The 25,300-nt window shown below is 36.1% G+C and overlaps 1 protein-coding gene across 1 annotated transcript; it reads right to left on the bottom strand.

Moving 5' to 3' along the window:
- Positions 1-2,896: 2,896 nt before the first annotated feature.
- On the bottom strand, positions 2,897-4,274 carry LOC5570902 (cytoplasmic dynein 2 light intermediate chain 1). Its single transcript, XM_001653329.2, has 2 exons — positions 3,900-4,274; positions 2,897-3,832 (listed from the first exon to the last, which is right to left on the bottom strand). The coding sequence occupies exons 1-2, from the start codon at positions 4,056-4,058 to the stop codon at positions 2,948-2,950; spliced, it is 1,044 nt and encodes a 347-aa protein (XP_001653379.1). The 5' UTR covers positions 4,059-4,274; the 3' UTR covers positions 2,897-2,947.
- Positions 4,275-25,300: the final 21,026 nt, after the last annotated feature.

Below are 25,300 nucleotides of genomic sequence, written 5' to 3' on the forward strand. Positions count from 1 at the left end.
ATCTCGCAATTGAACGAACGAAGCGCATCAAAAATAAAACTTTTGTATCAAACAAATGCATTGAGGTTTGCATGATTGATTCGGGAAATAAAATATATATTTCACTTCGCCGTTTTGGAATTATAACTAAAACACGGTATTTGGAACACATAAGCAACCGTGCCCTAATACCGTGTGTTGGCACCAGGCGATTACATTCTAACATTATTTTTGTTTGTTTGTATGTGCAACTTTAGTTCAAGTTTGTCATGGCTTTCTAAATACTACTTAATGTGCTAACGTTTGTGACAATCATTTAGAAAAATAAATAAGATAATATGCTAGAAATCCACATAATTCCCATATACACGGTATTAGGCAACACACGGAATTAGAGCAGGTCACGGTATTATTAATTAGCTTTATTTAAGTAACAGGTTCTTCGCAAAAGAAAATGGGTTTGCTGAAATTATTAAATTATTGCACCAGACGTCGTTAAAGATCTACAGATCTCCACAGAATTCTAATATTGATCATAACCTTTTTTACCCACGACTTTGATCGACTATTTTTATACGAAAAAAGCGTTTCGTTTTTATAAAAAGTGCTTGACCAAACAATGTTTCAAATCGGATAACATTTTTGAATTCATTTTAATTTTTTGATGCGTAATGAGCTACAAATTAGAATATAAGTAAATTGAGAATAAAAAAACTTAAAAAAAAGATCTACTATTGAAACAGTTAGTTGACGGATTATTGTGTTGAGTATAGAATCATATTATAGTTACTATTCATCTGATCGAAAATTAAGGGAGCTCTGGAACTACCAAGGAAAAAAAGGTTAATGAAAGGTCTCTAAAGTCTCTTTTTTCCTCTTTCAATGAATCCTAGTGCATAATGTGTGGCGGCGTGAATTTGTTGAAAATGGTCATAATAAACTTTTCAAATGTTTCGGTAGCAATTAGCAAAATTTTCTCATATACCTTTTTTGTTGAAAATTTTGCGTACTTTCATGAAATCGGGTCGAAAAGCATTCAAAAAGTTTATTTAGACCATATTGAAAAATCAACCTTTTTTAAAAAAAAATCATAACTTTTTTGTCCATGATTTCTCCATCTTGACCCACTGTGCAAAAGACTTCATTTTTTGTCTACTTTAACATATAAAAAAATAAAAAAAAAATCAAAAATACGATTTTTGAGAAAATTGATTTTTAAGCTTTGTTTTCAATATATAAAAAATTACAAATTTTTTTTACAGTGTATATTTTTTTCCAGATAGTCCCAACAATAACCTAAAACTTTGCGGAAGGCACCAAACTAATCGGACAAACCGTTTCTAAGTTATAATTTTTTGAAAATTATTAAGGATTTTTTTCTTAGGCCCTTCTCAAAAGTAAGGCTAGAGTCAAATGGCGAGTTATTTTTGGGCATAAAGAAAGCATGTGCAAAATTTCATCCAAATCAAAAAAAATAAAAATGAAATTTGGGAAAAAAGTCGTCATTTTCTGTGGAACCGCTCTAAAGTAGCATCTGATAAAACTTGTTTAAGTTGTTAAGCCACCTTTAATGAAGAAATATATCTGAAATAACTTCAGGACTCTTGAGAAAGTTTAAGAAAATTTCGTAGATAATTTGCTAAGATAATCAAAAAATCAATCGAATCTCAGGATAGTATTACGCAGGATTTTCTTAAAAAAATTTCAAAAAACTGATCAGTATCTCTTTAGAAATTTGTGTAGGAGTGATCGGAGGAATTAGTGGAAAAAATTTTGTATGAACTAGTGTGAAGATTGCCTGGGAATTTTTTAGAAACTTTTAAAAAAATGTTTGGTAAAACTGCAAGATTAATACTTGGATGAAATGCTGGAAAAAATCCTAGAAACAAATAGATTTGTTCGAAGAAACCCTTAAGGAATTTTGGATTTAGGAGAGAAAACACGGAAGAACTCTTAAAGAAATCCACATGACCAGGCCAAAGAATTCTTCCAGGTTTTCTTGTAGAAACCATTAAGCCATTTTTTAACAACCGCCGAATTTGGTTGATGAATTAGTGACAAAAATATCTGTAGGAAATTCTAGGATAGTTTCATGAAACAAAAAAAACTGCGAAAATTACTAATGATAGTAGCGTTGGAGTTCTCAAGGAATTCCTGGAGCAAACTCTCAGGAAATTCTTCTAAGCAATCTCTAGATGAATTTCTGGAGAAATCCCTGTAGGATACCCTGAAAGTATTCTATATAAAATAATTATGATAATTCCTGAAGATTTTCTTCGGGGTATCTGTGACGAAATTCTTGAAGAGCCTGTTGAACTCGTAATAGCCTCTGAAGGTTTTTTTTTGGAGCCTGTGTAATTTTGCATCAGGATTCAAGGCAAGCACCATTTGGGTTAAAATAGATATTTCAGAGACCTTCCATTAAAAAAGATACATTTTAGAAACTTGGATTAAAATAGAGACCAAGTCTCTATAAAAGAAACCTACTTCCAGTCCTATCTTTGGATGAACTTTTGTTAACATTCATTTTGAATAATATAAATGTCCTTTATATTGATAATCTTTTAAAATCAATTTTATTAAACAAATTTGACAAAATTCCTCATCTTTTTCTGGATAACAAACGGATGCAATCTTTGGACTGTCCTACCCATGTGTTTTTCCGCGTAGTACATGTCCTACCTGTCCTACTCACTTCCCGCGCCACTGCCGCCAACCTAGCAAAGAAAACCAATCTTTGACTTCGCCTTCCTTGTTAAAAATCTTACCGCGTTTGGTATTCCCGTATTTGCTATTTGCATTTCAATCGCACACAGCAATACATCCCTAACTCAATGATTCCATCAATAGCGATCAATTACGTAGAGTTGACTGTATAATTAATGATTTCGGACTTAATGCATAGATGAAAAACTAATTAGGCAGTAGGTATCTTTATTTGCGCTGATATTTTATGCACTATGTATTACTATTGCACCGCCTCAAATTTCATTCGCATTTCTGTATCCTTGAGTAATCTCATTAGCTCGTCATCTTTTTGCGCTCTGAGTTCGTCAATCACGCGTTCCTTAAATCCGCCATCTTTCGCCGGATCGTCAGGAATGGATACCTTCTCCGTTCCAACTTGGGGAATCTGAGCACTATAGCTCATCCCAATGCGTTCCGAATTGGTGGGGGTGACACCAATCTTCTCCCAGGAATCCCCTCCAAATGGAACCACTATGGGCCCATTATGATCTAGTGCCGTTGCTTTGAATGGGTTTGAAGGGCTACCAAACCCTAGATGGTTCATTGCATCTCTAATCATCTTAGAAAGTGATGCGTTCTTGGAAGTGTAGAATATCAGTGCAGCCCCTATCGCATGGGAGATCGACCTTAGACAACGGCACACGTGTTTCTTGATTTCCGAATCAACATTTTGAAAAGCATCGTACTTTCCTCCCACAATGATAACCGGAAATGGAAGAATTTCAAGCGTGTTCAAATCCTCGTGATCCAATCCTACTTTCTGCTTCATTCGTTCCTGCATTTCGGACACTTCCTTAGGCGAACAGTTCTTACTGATTGCTTGCTTCAAACCATTTAGAATGCACTGCAAATCGGTCCACAGCCTATCTGGCTGGGATAGGTCTAGAACAATCACGGCTGCAAAAGCCGCCAGGCCATGTGATCGAACTGGGACTTCTATCAGTTGGTTGGAATTGACCAAGCTGCCCAGTTCCCAAACATTGCAGATGTTTTTCTGTGCTCCCTGTCCGGAGGCAGTGCGACGTCCGAAGGAGTACTCCAACGCCAACGTGGGACGAGTGATATCGTCTCGATCCAGGAACCGGTTGATGAGAGTTGATTTACCCTGAAACCATGAATCAATCAGAATAAATGAAAATTTCTTCATTTAATTCATTAGATTAGCTACTCACAGCTCCTTTGCTGCCGAGAACGAAAATGGTACGTTCAGTGGGTCCGCCGGTTAGGCTGGATTCTTGTTTCATGTGCTCTGTTACCAATTTCATAGCGATGTCCTGAATCGTTTCGGTGGTGTCCGGTTCCATAGAACTTATTGAATTCAACTCACTCATGTTTGGTTGGTTCTGGTATTATAATTCCACGTAATTGATGTGATAATAGATGGGAATTTGGATCTAAGCAATATACCTCTGTTTGATCACAAATAACACAATTGATCCAGTATTAAGGTAACCAGCTTTGTATGTGAAGCATGTTGCTATAGTTACATTAGCGTCTTCGTTCAGCTGCAAGGGGTAATGTAGGGCTGTTTGAGTCCTTTCTATCTAGGGTAGATGTACCAATAGTGGAGGTATTAAGCCCTATGAAACTTCATTTAACCGCCTAAATTCAAGAAGCGCAATTAACGCACATGTTAATGTTTTAACAGGAAGTAACGATCATTCACTTAATGGGAAAAATGATTTCATCGCAGTAACCCACAGCATGTCAGTGAAAAATAATACCTCCACTATTGGTACACCGTTCCTTTAGTTGCGGTATATTTTTAATTTGTGTTCCTATAGTTGCGGTATCCGTGGTTTTCTTATGGGATCCTCCACTATAGGAACACTTTACCGCAACTATTGGTACAAGTAAGACAAGTTTTAGCAATTTTAGTGATATTTCATCAGTTTTGAAGCAATTTAAACGCTCTTTTCAACTATTCCGTGTATCAACAAACCAATACGTCAATTGGCAGTGCCGGTTCTGTGGCTAGTGTAATAAAATCGGTGAAAATGCCACTACCGCAACTATAGGAACACCCACAACTAAGGGAACACTTACCCTAGTTCACCCCTAGATACATGGCTACATAAAAACGTATGAAGTGTTCCATGGTATTGCTGTGTGCGTTTGAAATGCAAATATCAAATGCGGGAGCACCAAATGCGTTAATTTTTTTTAACAAGGAAGACGAAGTCAAAATTTGATTTCTTTGCTGGGTTGGCGGTGATATGGATCATGGTTGCTAAGTATCCTTTGGTTACTGTTGGTTACTACCGCATATGAAGCGCAGTTAGACTAGATTTGCTCGTCAAACGCAAACAGCAATATAATACTTATGAATTCAAATTCGAAAGTACTCGAATACCAGTAAACATAATGATTCATATGGCTTAGTCCAATGTTTCCCAAATTTTGTTTTTACTTTCACCCCCCTTGAGGCTAGTTTATTTTGGATAACAACGCCAAAGCTAACGCTAACGCTTGATATGTACTTTAAATATTTGCATTTAAAACTATTCTGTGTTTTTTCAATTTTGGTTAATGGTCATCATAAGCGTACCTTGGTCAAATTATACACTCAAAAAAATCCACACGTCAAGACTACGTAAAAAATCACGTAGAACCTGGAAAGATTCATTTTTCAAAAATTCATCTGTCAAACGTAACAAATCTTCGACACACAGGTCAACATCAAATGAACTGCCTATCGTTCTTACTGTTGTTCCCTATCACCCTGACGTGAAAATCACGTACTCAGCCAGGTTCATTTTGACAGATGAATGTTGCGTTCATTATTATGTTCTTCTTGTGTCAAGATGGCGTCGACAGAAAAACAACTGCAAGAATTGCTAAGTGAATTAAATATAGCGGGCCATTTATTGGAAATATTTGATGGTAAGAACGGCAAGAAATTAGGTTGAAACTTTATAATAATATGTGTTTTACGTTTTGTGCAGAGTGTGGAGTTGATTTGACGGATTTGTTGACGATTACGGCTGATCAAATCCGCACATCCTTGGAACCCACACAAATCAAGTGGAGGTATTCGGTTCTCTACGAATTAATTTCGTCCTGGCGAAAACGAAACGTAAGCCAATAATTATACTGCAAATATATTATTCTTACTAATATGTTGCTTCTTTTTTATGATTTTTACAGGAATCAAAAATCAACGATTTAGTAGCCAAGCTACAACCGGGCTACCGTTTGCGCCTTACGGGGAATGTTTTTTACGACGGAACTTCCCTTGGGTCTAACAAAACCTTAGCAGGAACGAGCACTAGCAGCGATCCGGCCAACCAAGCCTCTTCCAACAGCAACTCGGGACCAATTGCGGCGAGTTCCGTAATAATACCATCGGCAGGTGATACGACCGCTACCACTGCAGTTGATCAGGTCACGTCGGTGGAAATCGGAGAGCATCAGTGTAAACGCGAAGAGCAAACCCAAGAAGTAAGCATAATCGTATTGTGCTAGAGAAAAATAATATTTATGTTAAAATCATTCGTTGTTCCCCATCGCAGGAACCGGCTAACCAGGGATTCACCGGAGAGGCAAATATTGTCCCGTTATTTGCTGAATTCACCGAGACCACTAACAGTTCCATTCTGGCAGATAGTCAAACCCACCAGATTCAAGCTACCGGGAGGTTGAATGATATAGCTCTGTGCATTCAACCTTATTCAACATCTGCTAAATGTGAAAAAAATATCATAACTGCAGCAACTCCTGGAAACGAACCAACGGCTACCTGCTCCAGAGCAATTGAAGCTACCTTGTCTTCCAACGACAGTGATTCGGATGCATTCGATGAGTCCTTAGCATCATGTATGACCGTTGAATCTGAAGAAGTGTTGGAAAAAGCAGAGGACGAGCAGGTCATCCCGTCAGCGCAATCAACAAATCCCAACGAATCCTCTGCTGCCGTCGAAACTAGTACAATTCCACAAGACGAGTCTAATGTTTTCACAACGAAAGTCTTGGAAAAGTTGTTGAAATTCTCAGAAGAAGGAAAGGAAATATTGCAGTGTGCTGCTAAAGCTGAACTTTCCGATGACAAGCAGCAAGAACTTGCAACGATTATCGCAAAACATCATTTGAAAACCAGAAGCAAGCTGTTGACTGAGGACCTTCGAAAGTACGCTCTAGCAGTTACGTCACTGTTCAAGTTTGAACGACTGGTAAGTGCATTTTTTTGTGATAAGAACAAAAACCAAGTTTTTTTTAATTCTTAGGAGACTTACTTTATTGCAAGAAGTGGTGATCGCAAGAATCACGGCGGAAAGATTGCCAACAAGATAGGCAATTTGAAGCAACGAAAAAGGAAACGTGAAGCCAAAGAGACCGAATATCAATCGACCAAACAAGTGGTTGTCGATCCTCAACCTTCTCGAAACGTAGCTGCCGAAGAAGCGGCAGAATGGTTGATGTTGAATAGTGAACCATGGGGTGTTGTACTTGATCGGTGGAAAACTAGCTACGAAGTACGTAAAGGCGACTTACTGTCTCATAAACGCATTCCACATATTTTTATGACGTATCCGCAATATAAGTCTCAACACGGATTTCAACTGGTAAGTTAGCATTCAAGCAAGACGCTCCACCCGGAAGGCCCGACTTTATATTTGCTATGGGGTCATGCAGAAATTACGTTACGCTTCGAAGGGGGAGGTGGTCATGTAAAGCGTGACAAACTTTATAAAATTTCTAGAAGATTCAAAATGGATAAATTTTGCGTGACATAATTTGTGTATTATCCATATTGCCTTCTATTTCAATTTCCTCAGTGATTATTATATGTAATTAATAAAAATTGCTTTATTATTCTTTTTTAATTCGAATCCAGATCGATGTTAATTTTCAGAAATTATTCCCGTATGCCGTTAACGGAGTGAAGAAACTACAGTGTTTGCTACCACGTATCACGGAATATATTTCTAAGAAGGCTTTGGACCCGTCAGCTAAACCGTTACTGGTACGATTGACCGACGAAGGAGTTAATAACGGTAAATATATTTCACTATACCGTGGACGTATCATATCTAAGCATTTTGAATTCAAATTTGTAAAAAAGGAAAAAGGAAAAGGAACTCAATTATGTGAAATCCTGAAAATTTATAAAAATTAAAATTCAAGAAAAATTAGTTAAAACATAACACTTTTCGTCAAACACATTATCGTCAATGCGGAGAATAATTAACGCGGATTCAGAATTGGCGCAATTTGTAATTACTTTTATCATAAATCAATTTCAATTCTGACTAGCACTCGAAAATCAATTGTTCAATTGTTATTTGGGTGTTTAATCCGGTAGGCATTCTTGAAAACAATCCTTTATGCCTTTATCTATAAGAGTCTCTAGTTTACCATAAAATTTCACTAAATCGACCAATCGACCCTTAGAGTATAAATCAGGTTTAAAGTGAAATATGTAAAACAAAAGAATGAAAAAATAAAGATTATAAGTTAAACTGAGATACCTTCCAAAAATGAAAACCGAGTAAATTATGAAAAATCTATCGCCACCCTGTATCTGCTTTTTGTATCGACCTCCAAAGCGATCGAGAAATATTAATTACGTCACGCTATTAATATTGAGGAAAACATCTCCTCCAGCAATGCGTGACATGACGATTCATACAAAATTTATATATTTTACTAAACCAACACCCAATTTCCTGACGAGATTTGTTGAAGCTCCTTTCTAACATTAGGGGACGTCCATGAATTACGTAGCGCTGAATTTTGCCATTTTAATTCCTCCTCCCTACTTCTTGGCTACAATTTTTGTATGGAAATTGCGGAAATTTATTTATTTATTTATTTATTTATTTATTCCACATCTTCAACTTATTAGTTGTACAGACTGTTAAAAGGGTCTTAATAATATTAAAATGAACTAACACATATCGAAAGAAAGAACTCACATACATCAAATTTACAACAGAAAACAAAAAAAAAACCGCGCAGTAGTAGCTCAACAACAATAATACCGCAAAAATATCACGAAGGTACATATTTAAGGTTTCCAAACTATTTTTCTACGGTGTTCGAATTCACGGAACTCAATTCCTTCAGGCCATGTTGAATTGCGCAAAGCCAAATCCTTCCACTTTTCCTTCAGTTTGACTTTGAATGAAATGTAATCCAGCAGGCGACAATCCGTTCGTTTCGAAACCAATTTCACCACATTCAGGCAGTCTTCCACCGGGGCACCTAGACATCGACAAACCATTGCCTCTATATCATCTTCGAGAACGTTATTGCTGATGTTAGTCAGCAGCAGCGAGAAGCAGGCTCCAATCACTTTTGTTTGTACGTCATCAGTTGGTTGGGATCGTCGGGATTGATTATCGTTCTTCGTATCGCACTCGTAGACATCATTTGAAACGCATATCTTAGCAGTTGTGATAGGAGTAGAATGGCGTAACTGTAGGCTCTCGACAGAAGTATCATTTGAAGTTCGTTGCAGTGTATCCACGATCAAAGATACTTGACTTTTTAATTCAGCAATTTCACAGTGTAGTTTGTCCAAGTCGGTAGGAGGTATCGTCTTCTGTTGGGAGTTTTTCCAGTTGTTGAAAGCTGGTAAACATTCATTGCACATCCACATTAGACCGTGCCTTAAAGCTCGCAGATGGTCTCTACTCATACCGGCGCACGCAATGTGGAAAGAATTTCCACACGTTCCGCTGCATACTACGTACAGAGCAAGCTCGGTGTATATAACAACCGCACACTTAGAGCATTTCACAAGATCGGCGTAAACTTTAGATTTGTTTTCGGTCATTTTATCGGCGTTATCTCGATATTTACTATGGATCGTCTTGTTTTCTAAACTCTCCTAACGTTTCATGGTTTATGAACAGCTCCTTACTTGTTATTACATAAATATTTCTTTTTCTTATTTTCGGTTCAATATTTTATTCTGATATCAATAAGGAACATTGTGTGCTTAATTTAACGTACAACTATTCCATACAAAAATATGCCTTAAACCGTAGAATTTTGTCAAAGTTATTTTTTCAATTAAATAATATTTCTGACTGCTTTTGATGTTTTTGTTGGAAAACAGCACAATATTTTAAAGAAAACTGATAAAAAAATATTTAGGAATAACAAAAAAATGACGCACTTGGCGGGAATCATTTTCAAATTTTTTTTTGCATATTAAGGTTAAGATGCATCGATAAACTTTTATTGATTGGGATCTTTCAAAAATATATAAATGAAGATTGAGCAACTGAAGTACTGAGATTTATTTGTGACAAAATTAGTTAGAAAATGCGTCATGTTTGATCCGCTTCAAATATGGTACTATCACGGTACAAGTAAATATTATCAAATCATATTTATAATTTAAATTTGTTTTAATTACTTTCAGATGAGAAAATTTGCACGCTTTTGCTAGCTTTATGCACCATTCTGCAACCTATTGCTGTCGCATCTCGATTGAAGCCTACCATTTTGGTTGGACTAGAAGATACATTGATTTTCGTCGATTCTAAAGAGCAAACTCTAGCAAAAGTTCAGGATACGTACCGGAGTTATATCGAACTGAACTTACCAATTGTGCCTAAGCTAGTTGCAGTGGGAGAAAACTTGAACCAGCTCCATGGGACTTTCATGGTTTGCTACAGCGATATTTGCTACGAGGTTCAATCAGCATCAAGAGCACTAGACATACTCATCAAGCTGACCGCCGTTCTTGGACTTCCGTATTCAAAAATTTCAAAATTGGTTTGGCATTTTATCAGCGGTTACATTTACGACATACATCAAGAAGAATCCTATGCGTCTATCAATAAACTGAGGATTTATCTTGAGAAGAGCCGAAACGAGCAGTGATGATGAGCATGTCACGAATAACCTGCATGATATCTGGTTGTTCAATTCTATCCGCAACACCAACCGAGTACCTGACGCATCTGAAGGATTATCATGATGTTCCGGCCGTATACCGTTATCGGTGTACAATATCTAACTGTCGCCAGATATTCTCTAAAGTGTATCCGTTCAAGAAACATATAATCACATCCCATCACGTTGGTTATCAGGACATAGACAACAACGAACATACTAACAGCAGTGTTGGTCAACACGGGCAGTCTTCATTGGACCAACTATCTCTTCAGACAGTTGTGGCAAATTCTTCACGGTCTCACTCTGAAAGCAGATTGTCTGAGAATGACCACTCTGAAAGCAGTTCATCGAAAATTAGGCGCATTGAAAGCAGTAATAACCAGGAAGCTGATACAAACGATAATCCAATTCAAATTCTAGAACAAATGGCATTGAAATTAACACTGTATATGCACAAGCATAATAATTTTACGCGAAAAGACGTTTATGAAATCCAAAATGAAATAAGTCTTATGTTCACTGAAGTAGCTGATAAGTTTCATAAATTTAAACCGTACATAACCGATCCAGAGAACAATTTTAATTTTCAAAACCAAATTGATAAACTGAAAACTATATTCGACTTGATAAACACGGATCATAAATTTTTTAAACACTTGAAGAATACCGTAGGATTCCAACTGCCAATGATAATAACACTAGAGAAAAATAACGACATTGCCTCCGATTTGTTAGATGTCGTAAGCGACGAGGAAGTATCCCTTGTAAATAATTACTTGATAATAATGCCTATCGAATTCCAAATTAAAGCTTTTTTCGAAACCAAAGATATATTGAAAGCTACGTTGAGTAACACAGAAAAAATAGAAAAATCAGCTAGTATAGAGCATTTTATAAATGGCAGCACTTGGAAAGCTATCAAACAAAAATATGAAGAAGAATATGTTCTTCCAGTATGGTTGTATGCCGACGAGTTTGAAATAAATGATTCACAAAGCTCGCACAGTAACATGCATAGTGTCTGTGGAATTTATTATAAATTCCCCACAATACCTAAGGCGGTTCAATCTAGGTTGTGCAATATTTTCGTGGCTGCAATGGTTAAGAAATCAGATATTAAGGAAGTTGGTATGAAAAAGCTTATGCAGGCTTTAATCGATCGGTTCAAAGAAATAGAGAATGAGGGCATAGCTATTATTTTAGAAGAGGAAGTAGTACATGTCCGATTCGCTTTGTGTTTAATTCAAGGCGATAACCTAGGGGTTCTTTCGATGCTAATGTTAGCGAGTGGATTTAATGCTACCTTTTATTGTCGGTTTTGCAGACGCCCAAAAGAGCTTTTGAAGACAGATTGTCAAGAACACGCTGATTGCCTAAGACGACAACAAGATTACGCCTTAGATTTAGAAATAGGACGACCTAGTGAAACGGGAATATATGGTAATACAGTTTTTAACGAGCTTCCATTTTTCCATGTGATGGAAAATTTAAGTGTTGATGCAATGCATGATCTGTATAGTTCAGGAATTTGCAAATCCGGTTTAGTGGAAACCTTAGACTATTGTATCTACCACAAAAAGTATTTTACTCTCAATGATTTCAACACACATAGAAAAAAACTTGGTAAAACAGGTATAGACAGTGAACTGGCTCGAATGCCAGACATAATCGAAGGCTACAATATCAAAGAAAAGCGTAAGATGGTTCACATACGACTCACATCTAGTAAAACGCGCATGTTGACACATTATATAACATTAATAATCGGAAAATGTGTTCCATGCGATGAAATGATCTGGAAATACTGCATTATTCTTGTAAAACTAACTGAGTTTTGCTTAAGAAGCTCTTTTTCACACGACACGATTAATAAATTACGACGACTAATTAGCGATCACCATAGTATGTATACAGATCTGTTTAAGAAAGATCTTAAACCCAAACACCATTTTCTGGTACACTACCCTTCGGTAATTACTGCATCAGGTCCAGTGGTAGATATGATGTGTTTTAGGCAAGAAGCCAAACATAGAGCTTTCAAGCAGTACGCACATATTATGCCATCTAGAAAAAATGTATGCTACACACTCTGTATTAAAGCTGCTCTACAATTTGCTTATGATTTGTTCAATCAAAATTTCTTTAAAGGGCTAATAAGCGGTGATTTTAAAATGTTTGATTTACGCCTACACAATTATTTTAGCAAGCTATTACAACCAATACTCATTGATTCAGATTTTAATGTGATGATGGCAAACAACGTTGAGTACAAAGGAACTCAATATAGAACCGGATATTTCTTGACAATGTTTGTAATCATAAAATGTACTTGTTTGAAATCATTGAGTTTATCATGCATAATGGCGATCTCTATTCAATTACTCAGCATTGGCAAGTAGGAAATTACAGCGAGCATTATTTAGCGTATGAAGTAAAAAAATGTTTACCTATAGTAGAGGTTTTAAAGATTGATTTGTTTGATAGCTTCCCAGTATCAGTGCATAAAATTAGTGATAAGTCGTATTTTAGAGTGAAGAACAGTTTCAATGACTAATGTATGTGCAATGTATTTCAATAAATAAATATAGATGTTTATGTATGTTGTAAGAGTTACTTTGAACGTTTATTTCAATATTTACATTATCGTCCTCCTATGGACAATAATGTAATTATTGAGACAAGAATTAATTTGAAAATATTTAGAACAATATAATAATTTTGATAGAAATCAACCCAAAAGAATGTGATTTATATTTACGTTTTATCAAGTCGCATTGTGAAATCTACTGAAAAAAACACATAACAACCATCGGGTATCGGGATGGAATGCAGGAAGTTCATCAGCAGAGTTACTGTGCACGTGCTGCAGCCTTAGGTGCAGGAGCCTCGTTGCTTGCAAGCGCACGGGAGCGCTGTACATTGTGAGACCTTTTTAGGTGCGCCTCATTTTTCTTGAGATGTGTCTCACTGCGGTCTCATGCGCTCCGTCACATGTGCTGTTTAAAATTCAGCACAATAATTAAAGTGATTACAAAAGTTTTCAACGAGGATCGAAATTGTAACTTTTGGATCGCGAGTCTTCGACCATATCATGTAGACCATCTAGACACCTGCACAATGAGACGAAAATAGTTGTAGGGGCTCTTCGTTACTAAGCAGTTGTTTCACAACTTGGATACCGATGGCGAGCCGTAGCGCCGAACAGCGCATGAGACGAGTCTCCCCGAGAGCACATCACCTAGCGCGCGCTTTTAGGATTTTCGTGAGCCTCCTTCTAGCACAGCACACTAGGATTCCCATGAGCTGAGAGACGGTTTGGTTGGAGGCTCGTCAGTACATTTATGTGCTCCTGAGAAATATGTAACTCTATTCATCAGTTCATGCGTTCATTCATGGTTACCTTTGATTAACGTAAGAGCTACGTGAAAAGTGCGATGGAAAAAAACCACGTATGTTTTCACGTAGCCTTGACGTGTGGATTATTTTGAGTGATAATATCTATAGGGTTTCCCAGAAAGTAAGTACGATTTTGATAGCAAGAATCACAATATTGTTTCAGACCAAATAAATTTTTTATATTTTTGTGTTTTTCTTTAGGGCATTTTAAATACTACATATGAAAATATTTGACAAAATGGTAAAATTCTAAAAAATTGCTAGTTTTTCGCTCCACATAAGATAACATCACAAAATCATAGCTTTTCAGATATCTATATAAATAAAAATGGAGTTATGTTTGTATGTCACGAAATGGCTTCCTAACGGGTCAACCGATTTGAATGATTACTTTTCTGTTTTGTTTGTCAAGTGTTCCGACGTGTTTGTGAGTATAAAAATCCCAGGATATTCACCGGGAAAGTCGGAAAAAACGAACGTGAACGGAACTGTCATTTTGTATGGGACGATCCATGGCGTTTTTCAACAGCCTACTTGATGGCAAGACGAAGTTTGCCGGGCCCACTAGTTTTTAATATAAATAAAAATTATTCATTTCAAGTTTACATATGTCAAACATCTATACTCTGGGATAGGCAACACAAATTTTAGATTTTTACATGTTTTAACGGCTAAACAAGGACTTGGTTTCGACCCTTTCAAAATCGGCCACAGCTGAAATCGAATTTTTAGATTCTATTCAAATTTCGTACAACAAGATCGCTCAGATATAACGCAATTTGTGCAAAACTGATAAGAAGAGCTTCCAGAAATGTAACACCATTAACAAACAAGTAGCGAAAAAAATCGCACAAAATTCAAAATCTACTCTTGATAAGTGCAGGAATAAAATGTATGAAAATCCGATTTTTATCTGCACTGGTCTCGAAATGTTAGTAGTGTTAGTATGGTAAAGTCGTGCCCATACTTTCTGGGACACCCTATACAAATATAGATGTATTGAAAATGTTAAGCCGTCGATGGGGGTGACAATGGGTCTAGGGGGTGAGATTGGGTCAAAACGGAAAAATATGATTTATGAAATATTGCAGCTAATAAGGCTGATATTACTAAAACTAATAATTTATATGTCTAGGGAACATGTTATTAAACGTAATTCATCACAATATACATTTTTAGAAATAGGGGGAGATCCCCCAGTGCCGGACAGCACCCAATACCGGACAAATCCGAAACATTGAGAAATCATGCTCCAATCAAGATGGTGTATTAGTAGAAAAGAAAGCTATTATGTAGAATAATGATTGCGTAGAATAACACATCCTTGAAATATGCATGCCTTTTTAAAAAAGTAGAAAAGTTTGAAAATCTTTAAAAAATTGACGTATCCACTTAATTTTGAGCCAATTTAGTAAATATTTTGAATATGAAAAAATACTTTGGATCCCGCAAGCATGATCGAACATAATCCTTATTTGATAGTATGAATGTATTTTGTACCTTAATTGAACTAAATATGGACAAATTACAATTTTGGTTAAGCACCTCCTGTCCCTCAGTTTCGGACAGCTTGATTTGTTATATGATATCTTTGTAATTATTGCATCAGTGTCTCAGAATACTTCATTTTTCATGGGTTCCGTCGATCATGGTATCAAATATGCAATAAAATGAAGAATAATGAACATTCAGAACAACATCGTAAAATGTGCTATTTTTCATCATATATGAAAGAGGTTTTTGATAGGCATCTTGCAAACTAAGAAAAACTCAAATTATTCTTGTAAATGTAGCAAATGCATTGAATTGGTAATTATAAACTATTCCTATAGTGTACACATTCGATGATGTTCAAAATTACAGAATTCGAGGCATTTCCAGATCTTGTCCGGTTTTGGGTGCCATCTTTCGAGATCGATCAATTTGGTACTAAAACTCATCATCAAAATGCAATACTAAATTCATATTTATATTTTCAAATTCATTTTTGTACACTATAAAAATGATACTATTTATCATAAATGGGTAGCACGAGCCCATAAAATCAATATTTTTCGAATTATGAATTTAGTGGCTTAAGTGTCCGGTACTGGGGGATCTCCCCCTAGTAGTTTTTGTTTACCATATCAATAAACTTCACAATAAAATTTACAACAATTAATTTCTCCTGTGCAAAATATCACGCATGTACTTTAACCTATTTCGTTATATAAGTAGAAGGTTGAAAGTCTTTTCACTACACTTCACACGTATTTTCCGGAATCTATTTGATTTTTCCACAAAAAATTATTTTTTTTCGGTACGGTGTCTAAAACATCAAAAATGGGGGTGAGATTGGGTCAAGCAAGAACGATAGTAAATTAAATTGCAAGTCCACTTTTTTGACATTTATGGTGCCGGGTGTTCTCTTTTTCATAAATATGTGTTGATTTTTCCTAAATACAGCATCTTTGAAACATCAAACAAGTCTACCTGAGTAGTCCGTGCATTAAATAACAATGCAACGCATTTTGATAACTTCTTAAACCAGCAACTGTGTTTTGTGCGCAGCAACATCGTAAAATTTTATCAAATGGGTTTATTTTTTGGGATTTAATTATTTATCAGTATTTTCGTATTATAGAAACATCTGACGAGAGTACAAATGAGTTGGATCGCTGAAATATTGGGATTATGGCGTCTGCCTGAAATGTATTGATCGTGGAATATCGCACCGAAATTTAACTATTTGCGAAGGTTTAAAATCATCACTGTTTCAGTACACCTTTGCGGAAACTGAATAGGCTTTATGGCAATGGGGATGAGACTTTGAAGACATTTCGAGGGAAAACAAATAGAAAATTTATGTAAACTTGACGATGATTGTTGTGTTTACATATTTTTTCTCATAGCTCTTCATTTTTTTGGTATAATCGTTCTTTTAAGTGGGTTTATCATACTTGTGATACATCTTAGATATCTTTTCATCTTGTTTGCATCGTATTTCATCAATATTCTTCAGCTGTGAATGGTTTTGCAACCATATTATCAAAAACAAGTTATTTCAATTACAGTGACCCAATGTCACCCCCTCTAGGGGGTGAGATTGGGTCATTTTTCATTCACTTGTGGTGCCGCTGTGAATAAATATTTTTCTTTAATGTTTTGAACAGTTGTTAATGTACCATCAAAGTACATACACACCAAATTTGAAGCTTATTGGAGTTAAATTGAGATAGTTATTCAATAAATAAATCGTACACCCATTGACCCATTCTCACCCCCAACTAGGGTTCCTAGTACCGACCTCTTTTTACCAGTACCGGTTCTACGGTACTGTAACTCTCAGTACCGGTAGTACCGGTAAAATACCGGTACTGGAACAAAGGTTTGTAATATATATAAAGCATACAGTATTGGACAACAGAACCGCAACGTTTTCAAATTTTCCAATTAATACAAGGTTGCTGGCGCTTATTGTTAATTTTTATGAACTATAACACTAACAAAATAAGGTCTTAAAAATAGAGTAATTATTAAACCGTTCTAAATCATGAAATAAACAAAAATCTGTGTTGAAATGCAAGTTCTGTCTGACGTGAGGGACCACATTCATTCAAATCTATCCTTTAACCGTCCACAGTTGCTCGGAAAAGTTGCAGACGTCCTGAGTAATATTGTATGTGATGCAAAAAACCGTTCAAAATTAATGATTTGTGGACTGTTTCCATATAAGGGGGACACGGGGCAGTATGGACACCCTAAGGAATTTGCCTATTTTGACTGTGAGGACATGAATATTGAACTGTTTTTTATGTGCAGTATGCTTTTTAGAGTTCTTAAGCATTGGTTGCATAATTGGGAAAAAAATATTTTGTTTTCAAAAATAGGTTTAAAATAAGCTTAAATTTGGTAGTCGCCATCAAGCTAGCGGGGCAAAGTGGACACCCCCATGGGGCAGTATGGACACCCTAATGTTTATAGGTAAATTGTCCCGCAATCGTTCTCAATACCTCGAAAAATGAAGTTCATATTCAGGAAACCATAGTGACAGGTCACTGTGCCATTGGAAACATGATTAAAACCAATTTACGACATTTCTCGTAGAGATGCTTTCAATATTGCCTCCAGGTTAGTTTCAATCAAGAATTAACGATTTTCAACTGATTTGTGGTTCCACTTCATAATCATTGCATTGAATGCTAAATATTTTTGGATAATTTTGTATTTTTCCAACAACTTAGATCCAGCACAGAGTGAAGTTATTCCTCTATAGTTCGCCACGTCCTTCTTATCGCCCTTTTTAAACACAGGAAACATCACAGAGTCCTTCCACCGGTTGGGAAACGTAGATTGCCGGATAGAGCTGTTGCAAATGTAGCGTAGTGGTTCGCATAGTGCACTTGAACATTTTTTCAGCACAATCGTCGGAATTCCGTCTGGACCGACCGCAGTTGAGGACTTTATTTTGCGCAATGCTGATAAAATATCGTAATATGAGAAGTATAAAATTTGGCACCATAGAGTGAGCTTTCTTTAATCAATTTAATGATGCTCTTTTTGACCGTTGCTTGGGTGTCACGTTTTTTTCGTAGCTGAAAACACAGTTACATGAAAACGTTTAGTCTAGCCTTAAAATTAAATTGAAATTTATTTATTTTTATTTATGAGGGCGCAGAAATTATATATGAAAACCATTCAATGTTCTAAAGAAGAAAAGTCTCAAAAGATATGCTGCGCCTCAAACGCTATAAAAACCAGTTGATATACTATTATAAATTCAGTAGGGTAATTCGCCTATTGTTGAACAGTACGTGTATTTCTAATGACACGTTCAACAATTAGCGGTCATTTAAGAATTTGAATTTATTTATTTCGTCAATCAATAGTAGACTACACATTTGCTTAATTCTACGTTGTATTATATCTTAAGGAATTAAAATATTGTCTTAGCTTTGTTCGCGACATGGTCAGATCAATTTCTGTGCAATGCTGATTATAAAGAGACATCATTCGATTCATTGGGCCGAATTTTGCATAGTTAGTTCGATGATTATTTGATGCAAACAAATTCCGATTTCTTAACTGTCTAGCGGGCGTGTAGAAATTCAAACATGATAAAAGATTGGTGGAATCAATACGCTGCGATACAATATCATTGATAAATGAAATCATTGCTATTTCGCGACGCTCATTTAAGGTTTGAATATCGATAAGCATGCATCGAGCCTGGCAGTGGAAACGTTGTCCAGCCTAATTTGCGTAAGGCATATAAAAGAAATTGCTTCTGTACTGATTCGATTCTATCACCATGTATTTTTATATGCGGAGACCACACAATACTACAATATTCTAGAACTGATCTTACATAAGCAATGTACAAGGTTTTAATCGTATATGGATCCCGAAAATTGTAGCTAAAACGCTTAATAAAGCTCAACATATTGGTTGCTTTATGGATAATCGTATTATAATGATCAGTAAAGGTAAGTTTAGAATCTAATATGACACCTAAATCTCTAATCTTATCGCACTTTTGAACAATTTGATTTCCTAAGGAGACAGTAATCTGTGGTGTATTTCGTTTTCTGCTATATGTGATTAAATTACATTTTTTGACGTTTAATTGAAGTAAGCTTTTGCTACACCATTTATCAAATATACTTATTTCATTCAGATAGATGTCGCTATCTTTGTTGCTATTGATTTCCATATAAAGTTTCATATCGTCGGCATAAATCAGAATTTCAAGTTGTTTAAGCACATATGAAATATCGTTAACAAATAATATAAATAACAATGGACCTAAATGCGAACCTTGGGGCACTCCTGATGTAACGTGAACAGGTTTAGACATTTTTTCCTCAAATCTAACTATTTGTTGGCGATCTGTTAAATAAGATTCAATCCAGTTGAGGAGTTGCATCGCAATTCCCATTTTATTGAGCTTGAAAATCAACATAGGAATGTCTAGTCTATCAAATGCCTTACTAAAATCGGTGTAAAGTGCTTCGACGTGGTTACCTCTATCCATTGCATTCAAAGTGTAATTTACAAATTCCAAAAGGTTTGTTGTAGTAGAACGACCTTTATAGAAACCGTGTTGTGTATTCGTTATTCTATGTTTTATTTGGCTGAACACATTTTTATTTATAATTGATTCAAATAGTTTTGGAATGGATGAAATAATAGCAATTCCACGATAATTTCGAACATCAGATTTTCTACCAGACTTGTAAATGGGTATGAGATACGATCTTTTCCATTCTTTTGGAAATCTGCTCATTTCAAGTGACTTGTTGAATAGCCAAAATAATGGTGCTGTAAATTCATTAGCTAAGTTTTTCAGTAAAATAGATGGGATTCCATCTGGCCCTGATCCTTTGGTGGAATCTAAATTCTTCAGTCCTGTTAAAATGTCCTGTAAAAGTATTTGTCTTACACCGATATCGCTTGTAAAATCAGGAAAACTAGCAAAATATTCAAAGTCACGATCTTTATCCGAAAAGTTAGTAAAAGCCTCTTGGAAAAAAGTAGCAAAAAGATTGCACATACCATCTGGATTATCAGCTGCTCTATCATCCAATGTCATTTTAGATGGAAAATTGTTAGACTTCATCTTCGATTTAGCATAATTGAAGAAATTCCTAGGGCAAGATTTTAAATCATTTTCTATTTTTGTGTTGTACTCTTCAAGCGCAGCGGATATTGCTTGATTAAGTTGGTTGACAATATACAAATAATTTTCTAAACTTTCTCGAGATTTTTGTTGCCTGTAAATTTTATAAGCCTTTTGCTTACGATTTTTTAAATTAGTTATTTGCTTATTAATCCAAACAGGGTTTTTCGACCCATTTCTACGACGTCTTCGCAATAAAGGAACTTCCATTTGAATAATTTCCGACAAAATTGAATAAAAATCCGTCACTGACATTAAGACATTCAACAATTGACGAAACACTCTATTATAAATTCCACCTTCTTACAAAAATAAGCTGTTCTTTTTAGTTTGCAGCATAACGAATCATAGGCACGCTAAGATCAATGTTTATTCACAACGGGTTGCTTTGATATCGTGTTGATTAGAATTGCCCGGACTCTTGGAATCCCAGACACCGGGTTTAATTCACCCAAAAGTATATTTTTTCAATTAAATTTCTGCATGGATAATGTACACTGAACCAAGAAATATCATAGAAAATATTAAAAACCTCACATACCCTTGCGATAATTGAAATCCGATTCATTTCATGTGCATCCATTGATATTCATTGAAAGAACACATAAAGCTTATTATGATATTTCATACCATTCATTTACCAACACTGTGGATTGTATATGACATAAAGTCATGTATGTCATACGATGAATGTTATGTGATTTTCCGATGTGAAAATTCACTCTTATTATTTTTGTATTTGATTCGTACTTTCGTGATGGCGAATTTGGCTCTGATAATTTCATTGTGATGGATTTAAATCAGTTTAATTGTAAGCGACATGAAATGGAACTGTGAAATAGTTAACGAATATGTAATACAAGGGTTAGTAAAATATTCAAAACACAAATTAAACGTGAATAATATTTGGAATTAAATTTACAGGAAACATCAAAAACTTTGGAACAAGAACGAAAGGGACAGAAAGTTCAGCACGGCCAGAAGTATGGGATGTGATTTTTTAAGTTATAATTATATCAATTTAAGTGATTACCTATGAAATATAATTGATAATTTATTAAATAAATGGTGTTTCTATCATAATTATGTTTATTTTATTAAAAAACTGAAATGAAATCATCGAAAACTCATTATACTATCATATAAAAACCATTGACAATGTTGATATTTGTCATCTGAATATAACATAACATTCATTGTCAACATACAATGGTTAATATCTTCAATTTTCATGAAATGTATGTGTTTTATCAGATGAATCTAATTAAAACGAAATCTCACAAGTTTATGTGATAAGTTGATGAGCGTTATGTGAAAAACTCTATGGAAAAAAACTATATGTGTTTTCAGATAAATCGGACATGATTACTTGGTTCAGTGTAGAGCACGTCGAAATTATGGACTTTAGACAAAAAAAGTCTTCTTCATATTTTTTCCTGGCCTACAAGCATTTGGGGTTATTCTACGAGTGGCGTGATGTGAGAATCGTCGATTTCGTATAGCGAGGTGACAATTTTCGACTTGACTGAAGTCACTCTCCATTTGATTTACACGGCGTGTCACTTCACTCGAGTCGAGTTTTGACACCTCGCTACACGAGACCGACAATTATCACCTCATGCCACCTCATCAACAGGACAGGACCAACGATTTTACTTCCCTTCCGAAGAAAGACGGGATCTGGAATTTTATGTCTTAGAAGATCACGACGGCATAGATACCCAACCAACTGGGGTGAGAGGCAATCACACTTACAAATTTCCACCGACACCGCTACGAAAAAAGTCGGATGTAAGTCCAAAAAACCACCTTGAAATAGCCCACTGCCCGGCTTTCGAAGTGTCCACAATTTTGGTATGAAAGTTAAGATTCGCAAAACGGAAATTCAAAAGAACAGCTCTTGTTTGAAAGAAGGTGAAATTTACTAATCTAAAGTAATTAATATGCTTCAAAGCTTACTAATGATGCTGTATTAAAACAGGGTATCATATATGGTTAGATCTTCATCTACACGATATCTCTTCAGCAATATGATCAATTTCACATGTGACTTTACATTTTGCCTCAAATATGTACCGTAAAACGGGGTAACTTTGATAATGCGGGTAACTTTGATAATGCGAGACTCTTAACATACTAAACGAAATAACAAAGTTCCTGTTAATCTGTTAAGCAAAACGAATGCAAAAGTAAAGAGTATTAGTATGACACTTCATGTTAAAGCTATTTTCGTTGGGATCAAGTACTGTTGAGGATTTATATGCATATATGGAAAATTTATAAGATTTTAGCAATTTTGAAATGCTCTCAAACAATCTGTTCTACGACCACTATTTGATGAAGTCATAATGAATTCGTCACTTATACTTGATAGCCTAGTTATAGTAGAACTCGAATTCGGTCTCAAAACTCTTAGCGAATACTATTTTTACAAACTGGGACCATTTTTGTAATCTAAGTCAGAAATTTCCATATAGCGTTAAACGCCTAAAGATATGCAACGCCCTACAAATGTTCTGTAATTCATTCAATTTTGTTCGCGTGATGCTCCATTATCAAAGTTACCCCAAAACAGAAAACCGACTTTCGATTATATGAAAAATTATATATCCATTCAGAATAAATCTTTTGGAAATCTATCAACTGGAATCGATAGTTAGGATACCAGTACTTGTTTTAAAAATATGAATTAAAATTCTTTGAAACAGCATGCATAAATATTCAAGTTTTCTTCGAAAAAACTATCAAAGTTACCGCGTTTTACGGTACTTTGAAACTTTTTTCAATGTGAGAATAGCTCGATTTGGAATATCCCTGTAATCCACTTTTCAAAAAAGCAACGAGTCTATTTCAAAGTGATTCCTTGTATTTCACATTAACTTCTTTGGACTAACATAGTCAATATTTTCCCTTTAACTTTACTCGTCTTAGACAAACATTTTAAGTATTAAAATGAACGCTTTGAAATAGGAATCAAAAGTAATATATCTTTTTAAATTATGCCAAATGGCCGTTATGCCAAATGGCTATTATGCCAAATGGCCATTATGCCAAACGGCATTATGCCAAATGGCTTTATGCCAAATGGGGTAGAGCCCCATGCGCAGGGTTTTTCTTCGTCGACTGGTTGAATCTCGGCGACGACTCGAAACAGCCAGGAACCTCGGTGATGGCGGCGAGAGCCTTCGTAACGATGGCGGCGAAGGGGATCGTTTCGCCGTCGCTGCAGGAATGGCGTGCAGCGCGATGAGCCCGTGCAAGTATGGCCGAACTAAAGATGCGAAGCGGGTGGCGGCTGGACGGATGGCCTCCGATTTTCTCCAGAGAGCTTTGGCTACGACGGAGTGTCGTGCGACCCGGGGTTGATCTTCTACCTCCGGTTTAGAACCAACGTACCTCCGTACGGCCTCGCGTATGGCGCTCTGACCGTACGTGATGAAATGAACTCCTCCCCTTTGGTTCTGATCCGGAACGTGATGCGCAATTGGCGACGCAGTTCACGAACCGCGCTCTCGTTTAGCTTGGTCCGGGGTTGGGGGACGTCTACGACGATTAATTAGCGATCGTCGGGGAATTTTCGCTCCTTTTTGCAAGGCGAAACACCACGCTCCGTTTGACTACCCGAAGGGCGGGTCTTGGCGGTTGCACGGACTCGAAACAAACGTCCTCGGACGAAAATGGTGGCCCGAAACGCCACGGGGACCGTATTCGACTTCTGTCGACACTCGAAAAAACTCCAGCCTGTACCCAAAAAGCGCAGGGCGCTTTTGAGTCACAATTATAAATTTAATAGAAAAGTTCGCGTTTGTCGGACACACCGACTCCGAAACGTTTCACTTTTAGTTACAACGAATCTAACACACTTCAAATAAATTAGCTTGAAAATTGAACTACGAACTTCTGAACTCCAGCCGTTTAAGAAGAGAAATGACCGAGTCTACTTCTTTGGAGCAGACAAGAAACCTGCTCACATAAAGAGCCTATTCTTTCAAAAATTGCGCCCAAATTAATTTGATATGGCGAGAGTTCGTGCCTTCGGTAAACGAACATGGCTAAAACGAAAATAAACACTACAAAGGTTTGCACATCACTACACATATCCCATACTGGGTGACGTCAATTTAGTACACTTAGTCTAGACACATACCTTGTCGACAACATACGTAACACTGAGCTCAATCAAATTCAAATTCAAATGATTTTGCTTAAAAAGATGAAAAAGTCAAAAGTTCACAAACTTTTTTATTATGTTTTTAACGGAAAAACGCAAAACGTTACAAACTGAAATATTGTTTGCATTTAAAGTGTAAAAGTATTCGCTTATGCAAAGATACAGGTGGTGTCCATTCTGCCCCGGGTGTCCATACTGCCCCCGGTACCCCTATCGCCTTTCATTTCATTCATAAAGTAGGATTAAAATATGCAAAGCATGTTCTATGTTCAATGTTTAGCTGACATACGTGTGCGTATTTTTGTAACATAACTTTCAGACACAGAGAAAGCTCTTTCTAAGTCCGTCCGGAAGTTGCTCAAATTGTTGCCCATGCATCGTTAAATTTGGTATTCTCGTGATACACGAATTATTCCGAATCATTGTTATCAATCTTTGTGCTTTAAGGGCATTTTAGGCAGTCTAGAAAAATGCCCTTGAACAATATAACCAGTCAA

The sequence above is a fragment of the Aedes aegypti genome, chromosome 2, assembly GCF_002204515.2.
Source record: "Aedes aegypti strain LVP_AGWG chromosome 2, AaegL5.0 Primary Assembly, whole genome shotgun sequence".
NCBI lineage: Eukaryota > Metazoa > Arthropoda > Insecta > Diptera > Culicidae > Aedes > Aedes aegypti.